The sequence below is a fragment of the Mugil cephalus genome, chromosome 1 (genome assembly GCF_022458985.1).
Source record: "Mugil cephalus isolate CIBA_MC_2020 chromosome 1, CIBA_Mcephalus_1.1, whole genome shotgun sequence".
Lineage (NCBI taxonomy): Eukaryota > Metazoa > Chordata > Actinopteri > Mugiliformes > Mugilidae > Mugil > Mugil cephalus.
Window position 1 is genome coordinate 29,987,929 of NC_061770.1, and position 19,345 is coordinate 30,007,273.

The window sequence follows — 19,345 nt, forward strand, 5'->3', positions numbered from 1 at the left end:
TGAAATTAATATTTAATATTATTATTAATGTGTTCGATTTATTTTACAGTAGTGAATTGAAGAAAGTTGAAATATCAAAACAAATAAAACTAAATATATAAAGTACATATGGTTAAATAATTGTAATAATAAGTAATAATATTAATAAACGAGAAACTAGAATTGCATCAAGAGGCTACAAGTGAGATTGGGGGCGAGAGACACTGAGACTCACAGAGAGAGAAGGAGAGAGAGAACAAGCTGCACCATCATATTTCCAGTGACGGATACTAGAGCCAATCGTGTCCCACACTCTGTCTTTAACTTCGTCCTCATTGGCAGATGCAGCATTGATCCCTGATAGATGCCCCCCTCGTCAGTGTGGTGCTGCTGCTGCTGCTGCAAGCTGCTGCTGGTGTTGCCGTGACGATGATATCCTCCCCCCCCCTCCCACACACACTCTCTCTCTCTCTCTCTCACACACACAGATAGAGAGAGGAGAGGCAGCAAACAAGACGCTATCATGACGCGGTGGCTTCAGGCTGGAAAACACTCTGGGAAACATGGTGAGGGCTCGCTCTATTTTGAGGGATGAGAGGGGACGGATGGGTGGATGGATGAAGGGTTATTGATGGATGCATGGATGGATGGATGGATGGATGGATGGATGGATGGATGCAGGAATGTTTGAGGGTGACAGCTGTAGCATGCTCTGTTTCCTCCCTGAGAGAGGGAGGGAGGGATGAGGGGTGAGGGAGGGATGGAGGAAACGAGGATGGACAGACTACAGGACGGACGAAGGTGGAGAGTGATTGAATGAATGAGTGAGTGTTTCACCTCAGCTTTATACAAGTCTGTGTGCATGTGCATGTGTGTGTGTGTGTGTGTGTGTGTGTGTGTGTGTGTGTGCTGTCAGGCCTGTATGTGCAGGTTAGCATCCTGGGTGCTAACAGTAACAGGAGGTACGTCACTTCTGTGAACAGAGTCTGGCCTCTCATTTTCTTTTCTTTTCTTTTTTAATTTTTTTTTTTTTACAACCACATATAAAGACGGACATGACTGAACAGGAATGAATATAACAGAGAGAGGGTCCCCGGGCCCGAGTGGTTAAGGGCCACATTAACGTTGAAAGCTGATATTTCTGGTGGAAAGCTGAATGAATGACTGAAAGGAGACACGAATGAGACGCGAAAACAGTGGAGAGGAGACATAAGATGGCTGTGATGATTCAAAACGTTACTGAGAGAGATGCAAAAGAACTACAAACTAACTGCAAAGACATGCAAAAGGGTAACGAAGAGAGATATAAAACAACCATAACAAGACATAAAATGACCATGAAAAGATGCATAACAATCATCTAGGGATGCAAAATGGGAATCAAACAACTATCAAGAGACATACAAAGAGATATGATGCAAATTCGACAAAAATGACATCAAAGGGAGACAAAATGGTTATGAAGAGAAATAAAACAACCATAAAGAGACATAAAATGACCATGAAAAGATGCATATCGACCATCAAGGGATCCAAAATTGCTGTGCAGAGAGCAACGAAGAAGGACACAAAGACTGTGATATGATGCAATAAAACTACAAATGGATAAAAATGACCGCCAGAGAAATAAAAAAGAGACATGAAATGACAGAAACGACTGCAAAGAGATGCAAAAGGCTATGAAGAGAAAGAGAACAAAGAAATATAAAATGATGCATAAAAGATGCATTTAAAGTAGTTACTAATAGATGCAAACAGAAAGACATGCAAAAGAACTTCAAACTAACAAAAATGACTGCAAAGAGATGCAAAATGGTAATGAATAGAGATAAAACAACCACAACAAGACAAAATGACAAAATATGGGATGCAAAATGTACGGAGAAAGAGACAACTACAGAGAGACATACAAAGACTGGCAATGCAATAAAACTACAAAGTAATAAAAGTGACAGCAAAAACAGACAAAATGGGCATTAAGGGAGATAAAACAAACATGATAAGACATAAAATCTGTGTGAAGAGATTTAAAGCAGTTACCAAGAGATGCAAAATGGCACCAATGAGAATGAGAACAACTATAAATAGATGCAAAATGACTATGCAAAGAAGCAAACGACTACCAAGAGACACAAATAGACTGTGGTAAGATGCAAGAAAACTACAAATTGACAAGAATTGCTGCAAAGAAAAATAAAAAGAAGCATAAAATAACAGAAACGAAAGCAAAGTGACATAAAAATGAATGTGAAGATAAGCAAAACAACTTCAGTGCCATAAAAGACAGTGATAAGACACAAAAGGAACTACAAATTGATAAAAAAAAAATGAAAAGAAAGATATAAAATGACCATGAAAAGAAACACTGCAACCGTCAAGAGATGCAAAATGGATTTGAAAAGATTCATGCAAAATGGCACCACAAAGGAGATGCAAAAGTATTACAAATTATCAGAAACGACTGCAAAGAGACACAAAATGGTCATGAAGAGGCACAAAACAACTACAAACAGATAAGATTATGAAACGATGCATAACAACTGTGAAGGGATGCAAAATGGCTGCGCAGAGAAGGAAACAACTACCAAGAGACATAAAAAGATTGTTATGCGATGCAAGAAATCTACAAATTGACAGAAGTTACTGGAAACAGAAATTAAACAACACCTAAAATGACCATGAAAAGATTCTCAACAGCTGATGCAAAATGGTTAAAAGAGAAAAAAGGATGACAAAAAACTACAGTCAAGAGACATAAGACTAAGCAACCACAAAGAGACAAATACAGGACTATGAAGAGACACAAAAGAATGTGCAACACAGAGATGCAAGGCATTACAAATGACGACAAAGAGATCCAAAATGATTAGAGAGGGATGCACATCTGCTCCAATAAAAATAAAATGGCCCTAGATCTTGACTAAAAAAGACGCAAACTAGCTGTAGACAGATGGAAAGCAATGAAAAGGAACAATACGTGGCTATGAAGGGACGCCAAACGGTTTCAACCAGAGATAAACCGACTAAAAAGAAGAAACAAAATGTCTGTAAGACGATACAGAACAACTAAAACATAAGACAAAGCAACAAAAAAACATCAGTCACGGTAGAACTTTATTGACAAAGTGGTTGTGATGCTGTGAAGAGTCAAATCTACTGGAAATAGAAGACGGAGAAGGACGAGGAAGTAGAGGAGATGAGAAAAAGCAAGAAGAAGAAGAATAAAAGAAGAATAGGGTGAAAGGAGATGGAAGAGGAAGAGAAGGAATAAGATGGAGGAGAAAAACAAGAAGACGGGGAAGAGAAGAACGATAAAGAGCATGAAAGGCAACAAGGAAGAGGAAGAATCGGAGAGGAGATGAGGAAGATGAAATGGAAACAGAGGAAGACAAAAGACGAAGAAGAAAAATGAGGAGGATGAAGAGGAGGAAGAATAAAGGACATGAAGCAGAAGTAGATATCCACACGGACTCCATCTTGGTTCATCTTTTGTTTTTCTACCTCCACGTTTCTGTCCCTCCTGGAAACTCCTCCCTGTTCGTGATTTATTGACTATTATTGAAGTCACTCTGCTCCTCACCTTTTATTCTGACCATTAGTTTAATACCAGAGTCCGTGTAGACGTAGCTTCTAACACGGAACCTCATGGTCTCAACCTATTTCTAAAATGTGGCGAACCTAAACAAGAAGAAGAAGAAGAAGAGGGTCATTGTCTTCAGCTCTGTGACTGTTACTGCCTCGTTGTTGTCCCACAATCCTTTGCAGCATTGCACAGCAGTGTCTGTATGAATGAATGGAAGTGTGGCGATGTGCTCTGCAGTCTCTCGGGCGTAGGAAACAAGACGAACCAAGCATTTCTTTCACACACACACAAAAAAAAAAAATAGAAATAAAATATCAAGAAAAATCCCCAGACTGACCTAAACAAGGAGGTGGTCTGGGTAAAAGGATAAAAGCTGCAGACGTCGTGTTTTCAGCGCAGAATATTTGGGGGAGGAGGCGTTAAAACAGGATTATATACAGGATCAGAAGGAACTCATAACCATAATCTCTCCACCCCATAAATTATTCATAGGAATATTCAGCTCAAGCACAGATACGAGAGTGAACCAAAAAAAAATAAATAAAAAATTAAAAAACAGACACAAAGAGAGGGGATTTTTTTTTAAATTAAAGAATTTAAAAATGAAAGGGAAATTATAAATGTTAAATATCAGCAAATTTCATAGAGAGAATCTGAAAAGTTCTATTCTTCTCATGTATCTATGACTTGGTCTGGACTAATACTTAATTTACAGCAGTGTTCAGCAAATTAAACTAATATTTAATTTTTGTTTCTTTGATCAAAATATGAAATCAGTTAAATTTAAAAAATTCTATATATTGTTTATGGTTATTGTTATTGGATTTATTCAGTTTTAATATTAAAAAAATGTAAAAGAAATATTATTAAATTAAATATAATTTACTAATAATAAATATAATTTATATAACAGTAATAAACTTGTAGTTAGTTTAAAAAATAAACTGTACAATATATTATTATTATTTTTTTTTGTATTTATTTAATGAATCTGTTTTTTAAAGTTCAAATTGTTTTTTTTCATTTTTTTTGTTTATTTATTTTTTGTATTTAGCCCCAAACACCAGTTATTTCTTTAAATAGTTTCCACATCCCATTAGGCCACAATCCTGCATTTTCTACACCTGCAAAATATTTGAGTTGACGAGTCTTAGTTTTTTGGTTTTCCTGATCCAACATTAGTGCCGTTACATCTGTATCATACATGAGGGGGGAGGGTGTGAACTGAGATGCTTTCTACACAGATACATTTAGGAATTTAAGGATTAAAAGGCCTCTTTTTCGTTGTTGTATTTCTTCCGAGTTGTAGCCAACGACTCCCTCCCCTGCCTCCATGCAGTCTGTTACCATGGAAACCGCAACCTCACTTCCCCCATGTCACATCCCAGTTACTTTGAAGACATTTCGATGACCTACATTACTGCCTCCAGAAGCTCTTTATTTAGGATCTTAATTTCCATTCACTCCCGTTGTTGGTCGTATAAGCAAGCGATGGTCTGCTGTGGATTGTACCATCTGGCCCCTGGTTTTCTGTGCAGGGTTGTACTATCTGGGAGTTAATTGGTGGAGATCAGCAATCTAATGAGCCACATGGAAGGAACATATGTGCATTCCAACAGTGGTGAACCGAGGCTTTATTTATTCTGGTGCACGCTTTTGTACATTTGCAATTTGTACATGAATTCCTGTCTTGTTTTCTGTATTGACATGATAGTTTGCCAACACTAACTACAAGCAAAACACAACAAGGTCAACAGTAATATGGGAAAATGTGTCATCTGCATATATAAACATCTTTTTGTCTTTGACGGTTATGCTACAAATCAATATTTCTAGCAAAAACAAAGTCTTGGTTTGGTAGCATTAGCTACTTTGAAGAAACAGTAGCAGTCAGTGAATTGAGTGAATTTGGAGGCCAGGTCAACACCTCGTGCTGTTCTTCATGTTTTTTTAATTGAAGTGTGTCAGGCTGCATCCTGCTGGGGGTGGCTGCTGCCATCAAGGAGTGGGGAGGGGGGTCTAGTCTGGTCTAAGTGGGTGCTACATGTCTAAGTAACATCCACATGAAGGAATCAATGCCAGGTCCAAAGTTTCCCAGCAGAACACTGAATTGACACAAGATGGTTTTAATGTTATTTACTTCTCCTGTCAGTGGTCATAATGTTGTGGCTGATTGGTGTGTGTCAAATTAAGAGTGTCAGTTGCTTGTTCTATATTGTGCAGCTTATTGAACACTGGTTGTCTCAGTGTCCCTCTTGTTAATGCTATTGCACACCCGGCTGGCAAGGAAATACTCTCTGGCGTGGGATTTTCCCAGTTACCCCTCTGCAGTCAGTTTCATTGCAGCACAGTGTAGAGGTGTTTAGAACCGCAGCATCAGCATTGTGACCTAAATTTAGAAAGTACAACCTACCTCATTACACACGCAGCAAATATTTGTTGTAATAATAATACCCAAACACGTATGATGGAGTATGAGAGTATGTAGTTTGTTCCTGTTTTCCTGCTTTTCTGACTAATCCTCGTCCCTCTCTCTCCTCTCCCCAGGACACAATGGAGTCTGTCCTCAGCTTGAACCCTCTGAATTAAATTAAAACGAAAGTTCCTCACTTTGCCCGAATCAGACAAAGAGGACTGGACTGCTGCTTTTACACCACCATTCTCCCTTTTTTGGTGTGCACATTACTCTTGGAATTGACAACACATGGAAGCAGAAGGGAGATATATGCGCATTTGGATCCTTGGACGTCTTTTCCCCCCAACAGGGATGTAATGGAACAACAAACGCCAAGTTTAATTGGCCACAGGCTCAAATAAATCACATTAATTGCTCTTCTTAGCGGGAGACACGAGATAAGTGAATGATTGCAAATTAATGAAGGACAAGACTTACCTGTGAATTTTGGGGAGCTAAACCATGGGAAGCTTCTCTCGAGAGCCAAAATGTGCCAAGAGTTCGTAAGGAGTTCATTTGAATGTTTGTTTTTTTCTTCTTGAATGTACAATGGAGTAAACAGAGAGCAAGTTTGCAAAAGAACAAAATATAGTCAAAGACTGTAGGAGTCCTGGTCTCCCGGCATAAAGCCCCTTCCCCTGGCTGCAGTGTGGAGTAAGGGGCGTGTTCGGAGGTTCACCCCCACCAGGCTGCCACTCGTAGATGGAGGCCCACCAACACTCCCCAGATAGCAGCAGTGAGGAGTGCACCGTCCTGGAGGCGCCGCCCGGCAAAAACACCTGCCCGCAACATGCAGGGAAGGTGAGGACACAGCATGGAGGTTACACAATCAGTGCAGAAGTTTACAAACAGATGACATTACGCTGCTATCATTGCACAATTTTTCCCACCTGCAGGTGGCTGATCTGTACTGTTCAGCTTGCGGGTGTGCTTTGTGTGAAGACTGTATGTCGGAGCATGAGGAGCACCCTAAGGTGCCGCTAAGCCAGGCCCTGGAGCAGCACCGCAACGGCCTGCAGGAGAGGGTGGTGGCAGTCCAGAACAGGTACAACTTTAGTTTACCTTGACATTAAAATAAAAGTGTATTCTTAGGCGATTTGAGGCCACACTGTTGTGGAGGCTTTTTGAGGGTAACAACTCCCGTTTCCATTCACAAATGAAACTCTGACTCAAGCAGCAGCGAGAGATCAATGAGAAACAACATTTTCACCACAAACCGGCGATATGAAGAACCAGTCTCACCAATCGTTTAATCAGAATTAGAGTTAAGATTGCCCACACCTGTTTGGCTTGTAAACTACTTTTACAATGACCAAGTTAGGGTGACCAGATTTGACATTTATAGCAATGTCCTTGTCACCCTTAAGTGGTGGACACAGAGAAACGCAATGCAAATTCAATGTAAACATGTTTGAGACTCTAGCAGAACAAAATCATGGACAATTCTGAAACTGTTTCAAAGTTTGGGTTTAACTGTGTTGGTTGACCTGTAGTCACATATCCCACTTCTTACCCACTGCTGTTGGCTAGGCTAGTTAGCTGGTGTCTTCTTGTTGGTTGCTAGCTGGTAGCTGACTGCTAGCCTGCTATTCGGTTTTTCAGTTGGACTGGGCTTCTAAATGCATTTTGCCTCAGATCATGGCACAAGGGATTGTAACATCTCATCCTGTCTAATAATGACTCAAAAAAAAAAGAGGACAAGTCTGGGAAAAAGAAGATGACAAATACATGGTCACTGCATGGTCAGCCAGGTTTGCATAGTCCGAACACTAGCCACTGGTTGCCAGACTCAAACAAATCTTACTTGGTCCAGTCTTAGTCGTCCTTCTTTAATTGATACAAATTGCAAAGCTAACTATTTAGCTGGCTAGTCTTTTGCAGCAGCTCACATGCGTGGGGAGATCTAAGCCTGGTCTCCCTTCAATCCTTCATTTTACTGTACATCAACCAAGAATCACAGTGAGGATAAACAATCACATGATATACCTGCATTACCATGGCGATAAAGAACACCAAAAAATATAAAAAATAAAATACATGTTCAATATTCAAACAGTTCTAATACACAAACACTTCACAGCTAAAAGAGGCCCATGTCCTATGATGCGTTCATTCTAACGTCAAACACTTATTGTTAAGGTTTTGGCTAGATAAGCAACATGAAAGCTGGCTTCAACAGAGACATGTCAACTAGTCCTGTGTGTTCTCTTCAACCTTTATTTTTTCAGTGACAGTCCCAAACCTGTCCTCTGTGACGTCACTCCATACATGTAACTTTCTCTTGTTGTATGTACAATTCATTCCCATTCCAAACAAACCACATTACCACCAAAACTACAGAGAATTAAAGTGACACTCAGATGGCTGTACCTTTTGTCACTTGCAGTCATAAGAGCATCTATTTATGCATGATTTCACGTGATGCTACATTCAAACAATTGATGTGCACATGCATCACTTGAAACCTCACCTCGCATCACCAAATCCTAGAGGCAGGTGTATTCATTCTGTAAGCTACAAACAGCTACAACTTGGTCAGCGTTGCCAGCGACATTGTCACAGACTTTTCATCTGAGTGTCACTTAAAGTCTCATATGACGTATAACATGAGAAAGGGTGAAGCAAACACATTCCATCAAAGAAAAGTTGGAGTCAGTTCAACTTTTAATGTCTTGCCTCTTGCTCGATGTGTATCGACCAGTGAGAATGTTACCAGCCTCCATTTAAAAAGTGTTATAATGTGTTGCTCTCTCACTGCTAGTGTGAACGCACCATTACAATGATGATCTGGGGCTCTGCTTCCTGCAGCTTTGTGTAATAAGCACTAATGGCTTGTGTTTAAAGCACCAGTGTGCAGGAATTTCTATTTATTATTGTAATATAATGACATGTCAATGATGATGATTGATGAACTTGAAAAACCCCTTTGATCTGTCTTGAGTTTATAGATTTTGGGTTCATGAGGTGTTCATTAGTCCAGTTGTCTCTTGAAAATGAATTATTTCTCAAGCAAGATTTGTTGCAGTTGCGTCAAGTGAAGTTAATTCCAATAAATAGTAATAAATACATGTAACTGGGAAGTGGTCTTCTAAATGACGTTTAATTCAATAGGTTAAATTGCATCACGGCTCAGAGGATACACAAGCAGCAATAAATACTGAGAGACTGTTAATGGATTTAAAAGGAGATGCTGCCATCTAGTGTACAGACAGAGGAATGCAAGAGATTACATTTTTCATGATTTAAAGCTGTTGTTTTCTCACAGAAAAATAAAGATAATTCATTGTTGAGAGGTTTGTTAACCTGCCTTCCCTTGTCTGTGCTGTGTTAAAGGTGCTCAGGATATTAGCCACAAACGTTTGATTTCATTACCTCTCCCCTCCAGACTCCCTCAAATTTCAGATGCGCTGTCCTTCGTCAAGGAGATCCTTCAGCAGCTGACCAGTCAGAGAGCTTCCATCGAAGAGGACATCCAGTCGAGCTTCGAAGACTTGCACAAGCAGCTGGATGTTCGGAAGAGTGTTCTACTGATGGAGCTGGAAGTTACATATGGGCTCAAACAGAAGGTGCACAGCCCTATGGTTAAAAGCCCAACCTCTCCTGCACCTGGGATGCTTCAATCATCAGTGTCATCAGTGACAACAATAAAAGATTGTCCGTGTCTTTCTCTAGGTCCTCCAGGCCCAGGTGGACAGCCTTGTCCGGGGAGAGGGGGACATAACAGCAACCTGTACCCAGGCTGAGGAGGCTCTAGCTGGGGAGGCGTGTGTGGCGAGTCTGCAGGTGGAACGAGACCTGGGAGAGAAGCTGCAGGAGCTGACTGGAATTGGTTTGCCGTGCCAACCGGAGGAAAACGACCAGCTGGATCTGGTGATGGAGACGGACGGTCTGAGGAAGTCCATACACAACCTGGGCACCATTGTCACAACCAGGTGAGAAAAAGTGAAGCAACTGTTTAAAAAAAAAAAAGGAAAGAAATATTTTGCATTTAATAATGTTTTACTGGCTTATGTCTTCCTCCTCTTCACTCAGCGCGGTGGCAAGCCAGAGCGAAGCCATGGGCATTGGCCTGGAACAGTGCATTGTGGGATATCCTGCCTCGGTTACCATTGTAACAAGAGACAAGTCAGGGGGAGCCTGTAAGAGTGGCAATGCGATCCTGTCAGCTGAGGTTTGTATTAATCCCTAACCCTAACCCTCACTCTGAATCCAATGTAAACCCATGGCCACATATATACCCATGTGTTTATGCAGGTATTCACCCCAGATGGCAGCATTGTTGATGGTGAAATATTGGACCACAAGAACGGGACGTATGAGTTTGTGTACACAGTGCCAAAGGAGGGCGACTTTTCACTGGCACTTCGTTTGTACGACCAGCACATCAAGGGAAGTCCCTTCAAACTGACCGTCACCAGGGCCATAGAGGCAGAAGTAGAGGTGGGTAGAGCTTTTTCTTTTAATTGTGCTAATGAGCGTAAAGGCTACTTCATGTATGCTCAACATGTGGATGATTGGAAGCTTGACAGGGCAACTGACCTTGTTTGAAAGTAAAAGTGTTTAACTTGTCCAAATATTCAGACTGGAAATTGGGCGAGAACACTTTAGCTCCATATTATACGACTCTACCTTTAACACATTTTTGACAGTTTTGAACTTTTCAGAAAAGTATTTCTGGTTGGAGAATACTGCTTCTTTTAGCAATTTTAAATCATTGGCCCGATATCTTACATGCTAAACGATCAAATGTTAAAATAAAATGAGGTCTAGTCTGGATAAATAAGTTAACTCAATGAATTTTGGGTAAAGTGTGGTTTGTAAAAGTGCCTCAAAGTTGCCTCTACCTCCTTGGTCCAAAGCAAGATTGCAGTGAAATGAACTGACTCTCAGTTAAAAGTTAGGAATCTTGGATTCTTGGAATTTTGGAAGTTGGACTTTATTGAGGGTAATTGTTGAACTTGAACAGATGTTTTTTTCTTTTTGGTTCAACCCTTAAACTTCATCCTTGTATGCAACATGTCCCTCTTCAGGTATCTCCCTCCACGACAACAGCAACCAACTCAGCAGCCAATGCCACCCCTTCCACAGGCTCCTCCGAGGGGGCAAAGAGACGAGGGAAGTCCCCCGGCCAGAAAAAGAAAGGCTCCAAGAGGGCCAGCAGTGCCCTGGGCACCCCTCGACGCAAAACTCAGAACCCCATCGAAGATGACCTCATCTTCAGGATCGGTGAGATGAGAAGGAATGGTGTAGATAAACCAAGAGATTCGGAAACCTGCTGTAGTGTTACACCGATTTGCCGTTTAAATGCTCAGTGACATATTGTTCATCTTTTCTGAAAGATCTAAATTTTGGTGATTTGGCGTGTCCACCTTTAGACTGATGGTTGCTTTTAGGCTTCTTGGTTATATAGGACTGAGTAGTTAATGCAACCAAACTTGTCATGGTGCACATTCATCAAATTGTTAAAACATGGGGTCTATAATAAAACACAAACCAGTATAATGGGACCCGTTGGGCTTTCAGAAGATGTTTTTGTATGAAAATAGGGACGACAAAGTTGGGATAATCCTGCACACCCTTAAACCTTAAACACCTTAACAAAAAATAAATTGTATAACCAAAAAGACTGTGTTCCTGTAAAGAATGTTAAGAATGTTCTACTAAAATTACCCACTTGACAGTTTAACGAAATGTGCCTCAGTCAAAAGTATTCATGCATCCCCAGATTAACAGATAAACTTAGTTTCTATTTTCTGCCTTCTCTAGGAACAAAGGGGAGGAATAAAGGAGAGTTCACCAATCTTCAAGGAGTTGCTGCCTCCTCCAATGGCAAAATACTGATTGCTGACAGCAACAATCAGTGTGTCCAGGTAAGGCACGTTTCGTCCAGTCCTCCCGTCCTCAAAGGTTTTTAGAGCTAAGGTTCAAACTTGGGTTACAAGTTAAAGAATGCTGTGCTTGTGCAGATATTCTCCAATGAGGGAGAGTTCAAAAGTCGCTTTGGTGTGCGGGGACGGTCGCCCGGGCAACTGCAGCGCCCCACGGGTGTCGCCGTGCACCCCAGTGGCGACATCATCATCGCCGACTATGACAACAAGTGGGTCAGCATCTTCTCCTCCGAGGGCAAGTTTAAGGTAGGTTGTGCAGCTAATAGAAGTTAATACAGATTAGCTGTTTAAAGACTGATGGCCTTGCGTGTTGTTGTGATGCTGTTCATCCTTATTGGTTGTGTTGGTCATCCACCAGGCAAAGCTTGGCTCTGGCAGACTTATGGGGCCGAAGGGCGTCTCAGTGGACCAAAACGGCCATGTGATCGTGGTGGACAACAAGGCGTGTACCGTCTTCATCTTCCAGCTGACTGGCAAGCTCATCACCAAGTTTGGCAGTAGAGGCAACGGTGATAAGCAGTTTGCAGGTAGAATGAGTCAAGTTACTCATATCACGTATAACTACCACCATCCCATCGTCACAACATTTAAGAAGCAGTTGTAACACTGTCTACTGTACATGAACTAAGGTGACTATCATGTTCTTTCAATTTAGGCCAAATCAGAAGATATAGTTTCACTCAAGGAGGATATATGTGACACGGACAACAGTTTGCGAACAGTGACAAAAAAAAAAATTACTGGCAGGAAGCCACTCTTCAGTTTCACCAACTCAAAATAGTTCAGCTAACGAATGAATTTATATTTCTTTATCAACCCCCAGAAATCAACCTACTTAACAACATCAGTTGTAACCAACAACCCAACAGTTTCACAGCATATAAAAAAGAAATAATATTGTTCATAGTGCAAATAAAATAGGAAAAAATGGGCCCAAAATAATAAAGCAACACAGTTCAGCAAAGTCAACAGTCCAAATTAGTCAGTGTCCTCAGTGCGTCCGTATTCAATGTAAGTATGTGTGGCAGTCCTTCAATGTATGGTTGTGTATTAGTTGATGTATCTGTTCATCTACCCGGGTAGTGTGGTTTTGTTTCTCATCTGTATGATGTGGTAGATGAGCTCCAGATGCGCGATGAAGCTGCCTCCGACGTTACACCCTCCACGCATGTAAGCCGGTGTACTGCTCCACGTCCCTCTGGTCCGGGCTCTGGCTCCATCACAATCCACTCATACAAAACAACAACCTGCATAGAGCAGCAGCTTTTAAAATATATTCTTATTCTCTTTATCTCTCTTTATACATTTATCTTAATCAACTGCGCCGTATCTATTCTCTCCCTCTCTCTTTAATCTTAAAGCAACTAACGTGAACATTCACACAGACAATTTTCCACAAAAATACCATGAGATACATCCTCAATTCACACATGTACATTCATCGGTCTCCGGTTGGTTTTAAACATAGTCTCCAAAGCATAACAATACATAACAAAGATACCTTTTCCATAAAATGAGTGAGCAATTAGCCATCATCGACAGCTGCTAGCATACTATGCTAAGCGCTAATGGTTACTCACCGGAGTTTTTCTTCTCACAAAACACGATGACACAGTGCTGTCCAGCACCCAAAAACCTCCTCACGGGTGCGGATACCTTCCGGAACAATTTACTCAAAATGAAATAAAGTTTTAATCACTTTTCATCGAGTTATTAACATTAACATGCTCTCTCTCAGCCGTAGTGCGTCTGATCTCGTCGGCTTCGGTGCAAGACAAAAAAAAAAACAAAAAAACAACCCAGCAGAACAAACGCGGCAGCTAAGAGCGCGAGTAGTGTTAATGTGAGTGAAATTGCGCACCCTGCTGGTGAAAACAAGGAACTACAACAACCAAAAACTCATTCAGACTGTATTGCTCAACATAGTTAAACTGGAAATATTGGGGATTACTCTGTGTGTGTAACTAAAAGGTGTTACACAGTCAATTTAACATATTAGCTCAGTGTTCTTTACATTGTAAAGATGCTGTATTTTTGAAAATAGATGTGCATGTTAAATAGAAACGAGGGTCAGCCTAAAGGCTAGGGTAAGGGTAAATATTTAAAGCTCTTCCAGGGGTTTAAAAAATCTTAAAAGTGAGAGTTGCAGCGTAATTACGTAAAGCTATTGATGTCCCATTGTAGGTCAGCATCTGAATTGTCCTAAGCTTACGAGACTGAAAGAATAACCTCTGAAAGCAATTTAAAAGTTATTTAAATTTGAATATTTGAAATTTGAATACTTTCTTCAGTAACAGTGAAGTGATGTAAGCAGCCGTAGTGTAATGATAGAAAACAGTTTGTTAGCTGAAGTGTAATCACTGAATGTACAACCTGTTTTTGTCATTTCTCTGGCTTTGCAGGTCCACACTTTGCAGCAGTGAACAAGAACAATGAAATCATTGTAACTGACTTCCATAACCACTCTGTCAAGGTATTCAGCATGTACAGTATTTTGTACCTTGCTAACATAGCCTATAGAGGCAAACAGGTGAATGTGAAATGTTTAGCTCAATGATGCTTTGGCAGGACATGTTAGAAGCTTTCTCCTTCTTACTCCGGTCAGGTTTTCACGCCTGAGGGAGAGCTGGTGTTGAAGTTTGGCTCAAATGGCGAAGGAAACGGCCAGTTCAACGCCCCCACAGGTGTAGCTGTGGACATCAATGGGAACATCATTGTTGCTGACTGGGGCAACAGTAGAATCCAGGTACAATATTGTGCAGGGCTTTTCAGCATGCCATGTGAATGAGTAGGGATGGGTATTGTTAAGTTTTCATCTGATACCGGTGCCAAAAAAAAAAAATGCTATGCGGGGTCAGATGTTGAATCTAATTGCAGGTGTTACCTCCCTTGTTGCATGTTGCCCAGTCTGCATCTTTTGAGATGAAGTACAGACAAACTTTTGACAAACGTTTGGTCTTAGACATTTTGAAAGTTCACTTCCATCCATGCAGGTGAAAAACTGATGTGACCAAATCTGAATTGCTTTTCAGACTACTGTCAGCACCAGTGCCATTATGGTACCAAATGTTGATACCCATCCTTATGAATGAGCCTTTCTTGGAAAATGATTTATGATGATTGTTTTCTCCAATCAAATATTTCCAGGTGTTTGATGGAAGCGGCTCTTTCCTGTCCTACATCAACACGTCTGCCGACCCTCTGTACGGACCCCAAGGCCTGGCTCTGACCTCAGACGGACATGTAGTGGTGGCTGACTCTGGCAACCACTGCTTCAAAGTCTACCGCTACCTACAATGACAGACGCTGGGATGTGACGGCGGAGGCAGGAGATCGGTGGACAGAGGGAACGGTTGATGAAGTGGGGTTGTGACACCATGCATGACTTCAAATGTTAGAGATTGCTGCACGAACCTCTACTGCTGCCTGTATCAATGGAAGGAATTATAGATAGAAAGGAAACAAAAGCCAAGAAGAAGGATTAGCTGAGTTGCCATCATTACATTACTAGAATCACAATGGTAATGTCAGAAATCTTGAGTCACGCGTGAGAAATTTTACAGAATGGGATGCAGGACTGATGCAAGTTATGCAACGATGGATTGATGATGTTGAATTACTCTTTCTGTCAGTTTGGCATAGAAGAAACAACAGAGGATTGGATGAAAAAGGATTTGACGAAAAATAGGACAAGGGTATGATGGAAGTGATTGACTAAGGGATGGAAGAACTATCAGAGGCATGAATACATTAAAAACCAAGAGACAATTTGAGGTGAATGATTGGAGGAATGTTTTCCAATGCTCTGCCTTCTTGAATTGTATGGAAAAGACAAAATAATGGTCAATGAGCTAAAAGATATCTATGTCTACAACACCAGTAGTTATTCTGTTTCCTTACAGCAGACTACCCTCACGGGTTCAGTGCCACACTAAAATTTGGAACCTAGCAATTCACGAGCATAGCAGTTACTGTTAAACTAGTACAAAAGTAGATGCAGTTGTGCAGCAAAGTGTAAAACTTTAAATATAAAGCATGGATTTGCAGAGAGAAAAAGAGAGTTATAATTCCGGTGACTGCATGAGGATGGCCATTTAAAAGTAGATTCACTAATAAGATCACACCTCAGGTACAAAGTAGTTTGTTTTCACCACGTTATGGATAGGCAAAGGTAGGGAGATGAGATGAGGTAAAGGGGTCGAGGGGATGGGAGAAAGGAAGAAGCAGAAGTCATCTGATGTTAAGATGCAGGAATCCAGGGTGTGACGTTCAAGGTGAGGGCAGTATCTCTGGAATCTTTAGATCTGTGTCCCCCTGCAGTGAGATTGCAGAGAAGAAGAAAGTCCAGAGAGGGCAGGCAAGGAGGGGGCCAAGGAGACGTTAGACACACTTATATAGGGAGGCGTGGGAGATTGGATGTTTGAGGTGTGGATTTGTTCCTGAATCTAAGTCACATAACTCCATGTAATGGTAAACTACAACTCGTCAGCTTTGCTAGCTACATTGTGGGAAACCTACTCGGTAATGTTACAGACACGGGGGTTTAAATTAGGTGCTTCAAATGTCTATGCTAGGTCGCAACAAGAAGCTCAACTGTCAGGTTGCCCTTCTTGTCAGACGTTAACTCCTTGTGGCTTGTCTCACTCTTACGACTAGTGTGAACTCACCAGAAGACATGGACCTCTTTTAGCCTGTGGCAAAGTGTTTGTATATTAGGACTGTGTGAATATGGAATGTCTATTTTATTTCCCATAATGCTAGTATCATTTACAAGTCGTAGGCGATGCAATCATCCTTAAGAAACGATTGCTTGACTCTAATTCTGATTTCCGAACAAGTGTCCATTTTGATGAGAAGCCTTGCCTCTCTCTCTCCCTCTCTCTCTCTCTCTGCTTGGTTTGAGTGTCCATATATATATTTTTTTTCCTTGGAGAGACGGAGAAAAAAAGGAAACGTCTATAAATATATGCTATATATTTGTGAGAATAACTTTAATAATATCACGTACAATGCTCGAAGTAATTGAAACGTGTTTGGAACCAGTAACATTCATCCACACGTTTTCGTTTCCGCTGTTTTCTGCCAGAGGTTCTAGAAGGTTTTTCGACAAATGAAGGACACCTCGGTGCTCTGGCAGCATGGCGCCGCCATCGTGCGTGATTTGCTAACATTGGAAGAAGTCCCGTTTTGGAAAACTGTTCAAACTATTCATATCCACTGATGATAAGGTACAGTAAAGGACATGAAAGAAAATGTGGAATTAAAAACAAAAAAACAAAAACAATACATTTACAAATCTTGAAAAAGTGCTACGTGATTGTAACAATATTACAAAGCATTTACATCAGCTGTTGAAGAAAAAAAAGTTGCAGAGCTTTAACGTGCACCATTAATATACAGAAACCATTTCAATTAGCAGATGCTTGTGGTCCAACCAGTTATTTACACAACGCCATCCATCACTCAGCTAGAATAAACAATAATCAATACACTATGTTTGTAGCCGGTAAATGTCTTTTAAGTTGTATAAGCTATGACTGCTATTTATTGTTTATTTATTATTTTTGTACCTTATGATTAATCTTATTCTTGCCATTTGATTGTGTTCCACCATGTGCATTGAATCTATTAAGTGCCCATTACATGTCTTCTTTTTTTTAATATACATTTTCTGTATTAGGCTGAATCAAAAATATGATTGTTGTTGTGAGTGGACAAATCAGTGTTCGAATGTTTATACTTTGTTTGTGACTACTTACAGACGAACCCAGTTTTTGTTTGGTCTTAGCCATTGGTGTCATTGCTGAAGGATAACACAAGGTAGTTTTTTTTTTAAAAAAACAGCGTGAGTGCATGTTCATGGAGTCCCATTTGTGCTGAATGTCCGTCTGTTTAATGATTGTTAGAAGTTTATTTCCGTCTGCTGGATCTCGGAGAAAAACTCATAAAGAATGAGCTGGGAAGAAGATTTTTTGCATTTCTTGGCGCGATTGATTGTTTCCACAAAATCTGTCAATGTTTGTTATAGTAATCTGGGCCTTAATGTCGGTAGTACAAATGAATGTTGTTTCAAAGTTGATATGATGGATGCCTTCACAGTAATCTTGATTTGAACCATTTTGCCAACATAAAACAAGAAAGCATCAGCTACTAACCCTTTGGAACAGTTTATTACAGATGAGTGGAAGTTTGGATCAAAGCTCTTAATGATCATATTTTCAGTTTTTTTACAGTGTCACTTGCCTGCTCGTTCTCTCTGTCTCTGTAATTACCCCCTGCCATGTCGTCTCACTGTTATGGGCTATCTCTTAATATTCACACACACCCAAAACTAAAATAAAACAATGATTCCTAAATGGGTGCCAGTCACTGTGAGTTTATTTTGTTTATTTAAATATCTCAATGTGTTCTTGATAGTCCACCTCTCAGCCATAACATTATGACCACTGATATAATTCAAAGTCAGTGGAGATCTTCATCAGTGAAACACAATTAATACAATATAAGTTATGATGTTTTTGTTTTTGAACAAGCCAGTAATAATTGACTGAATAGAAGTAGTTAAAACAACGAACAAACAAAAAAAATAATTAACTAAATTAGGGAGGGTATGGCACATGTTACTTCAAAAAGTGTTAGGTCAGATCCAGCCCATCTTTAATATAGTATAATATATAACATAGTCTTTAATATACTGCAGAAATGAGCTCCATATGTTCAGGAATACGTTTCAATATGTCTTACATGACATTAGCTCGATCCAGTATTCAAAAGATGATGGTGTGACTTACTTCCATTGCCTTACAACATTCTACATCCTGTTAGCATTGCCATTGTACCCCATTGTCTCTTGGGTCCCCACATCTATAGTTCATCAGGGATAATGCCCAGCAAACAAGAAGCTGGAGTCTTGGTCAGGGAACATGAAACAGCCCGTTTATAAGAGAGAAGATATTTGTGTTCCTCATATCATTCACAGGCCGCAGTTACTCTTTATTAAACTTGTTTTGGGGGCAATTGGTACCTTTTGTTGTACGGTATATATCCAAATAAAATGAGATAAAACTACAACAACTGTACTAAGTACAGTACATCCAAAAGGGGTTTGTATAAAAAGGCAACCAGACTTGTAGTTTTTAAAAAACTAGAACTAGAACTAGAGGTACAACTAGAATTTCGTGAAAACGTTTTGTCCAATACCCCTTTCACATCGAAAATACTGGGCTGACATTTTCAGACTCAGGTTGACATCGCCTTTGGTATGCTCATACGTCATCATTACATAATTAAGTACACTACACTGCGAGGTCTCCTATGGGACCAAAACATGGCCTTGGAGCTTCTACACTGACACAGTCTGACAGGCTGTCTGGTGACAAAATCAGAAAACGTCAGGCAGGTACATCAACGTCATTGCGTAAATTAGTGGGTCGATGGGGC

At 40.4% G+C, this 19,345-nt stretch overlaps 1 protein-coding gene across 1 annotated transcript; it reads left to right on the forward strand.

Moving 5' to 3' along the window:
• The first annotated feature begins 402 nt into the window (after positions 1-402).
• On the forward strand, positions 403-18,261 carry LOC125008947 (tripartite motif-containing protein 2-like). Its single transcript, XM_047586366.1, has 14 exons — positions 403-545; positions 6,110-6,818; positions 6,914-7,062; positions 9,403-9,583; positions 9,690-9,949; positions 10,050-10,188; positions 10,272-10,457; positions 11,048-11,243; positions 11,784-11,887; positions 11,984-12,151; positions 12,264-12,432; positions 14,308-14,378; positions 14,511-14,651; positions 15,053-18,261. The coding sequence occupies exons 2-14, from the start codon at positions 6,720-6,722 to the stop codon at positions 15,203-15,205; spliced, it is 2,016 nt and encodes a 671-aa protein (XP_047442322.1). The 5' UTR covers positions 403-545; positions 6,110-6,719; the 3' UTR covers positions 15,206-18,261.
• The last annotated feature ends 1,084 nt before the right edge of the window (positions 18,262-19,345 follow it).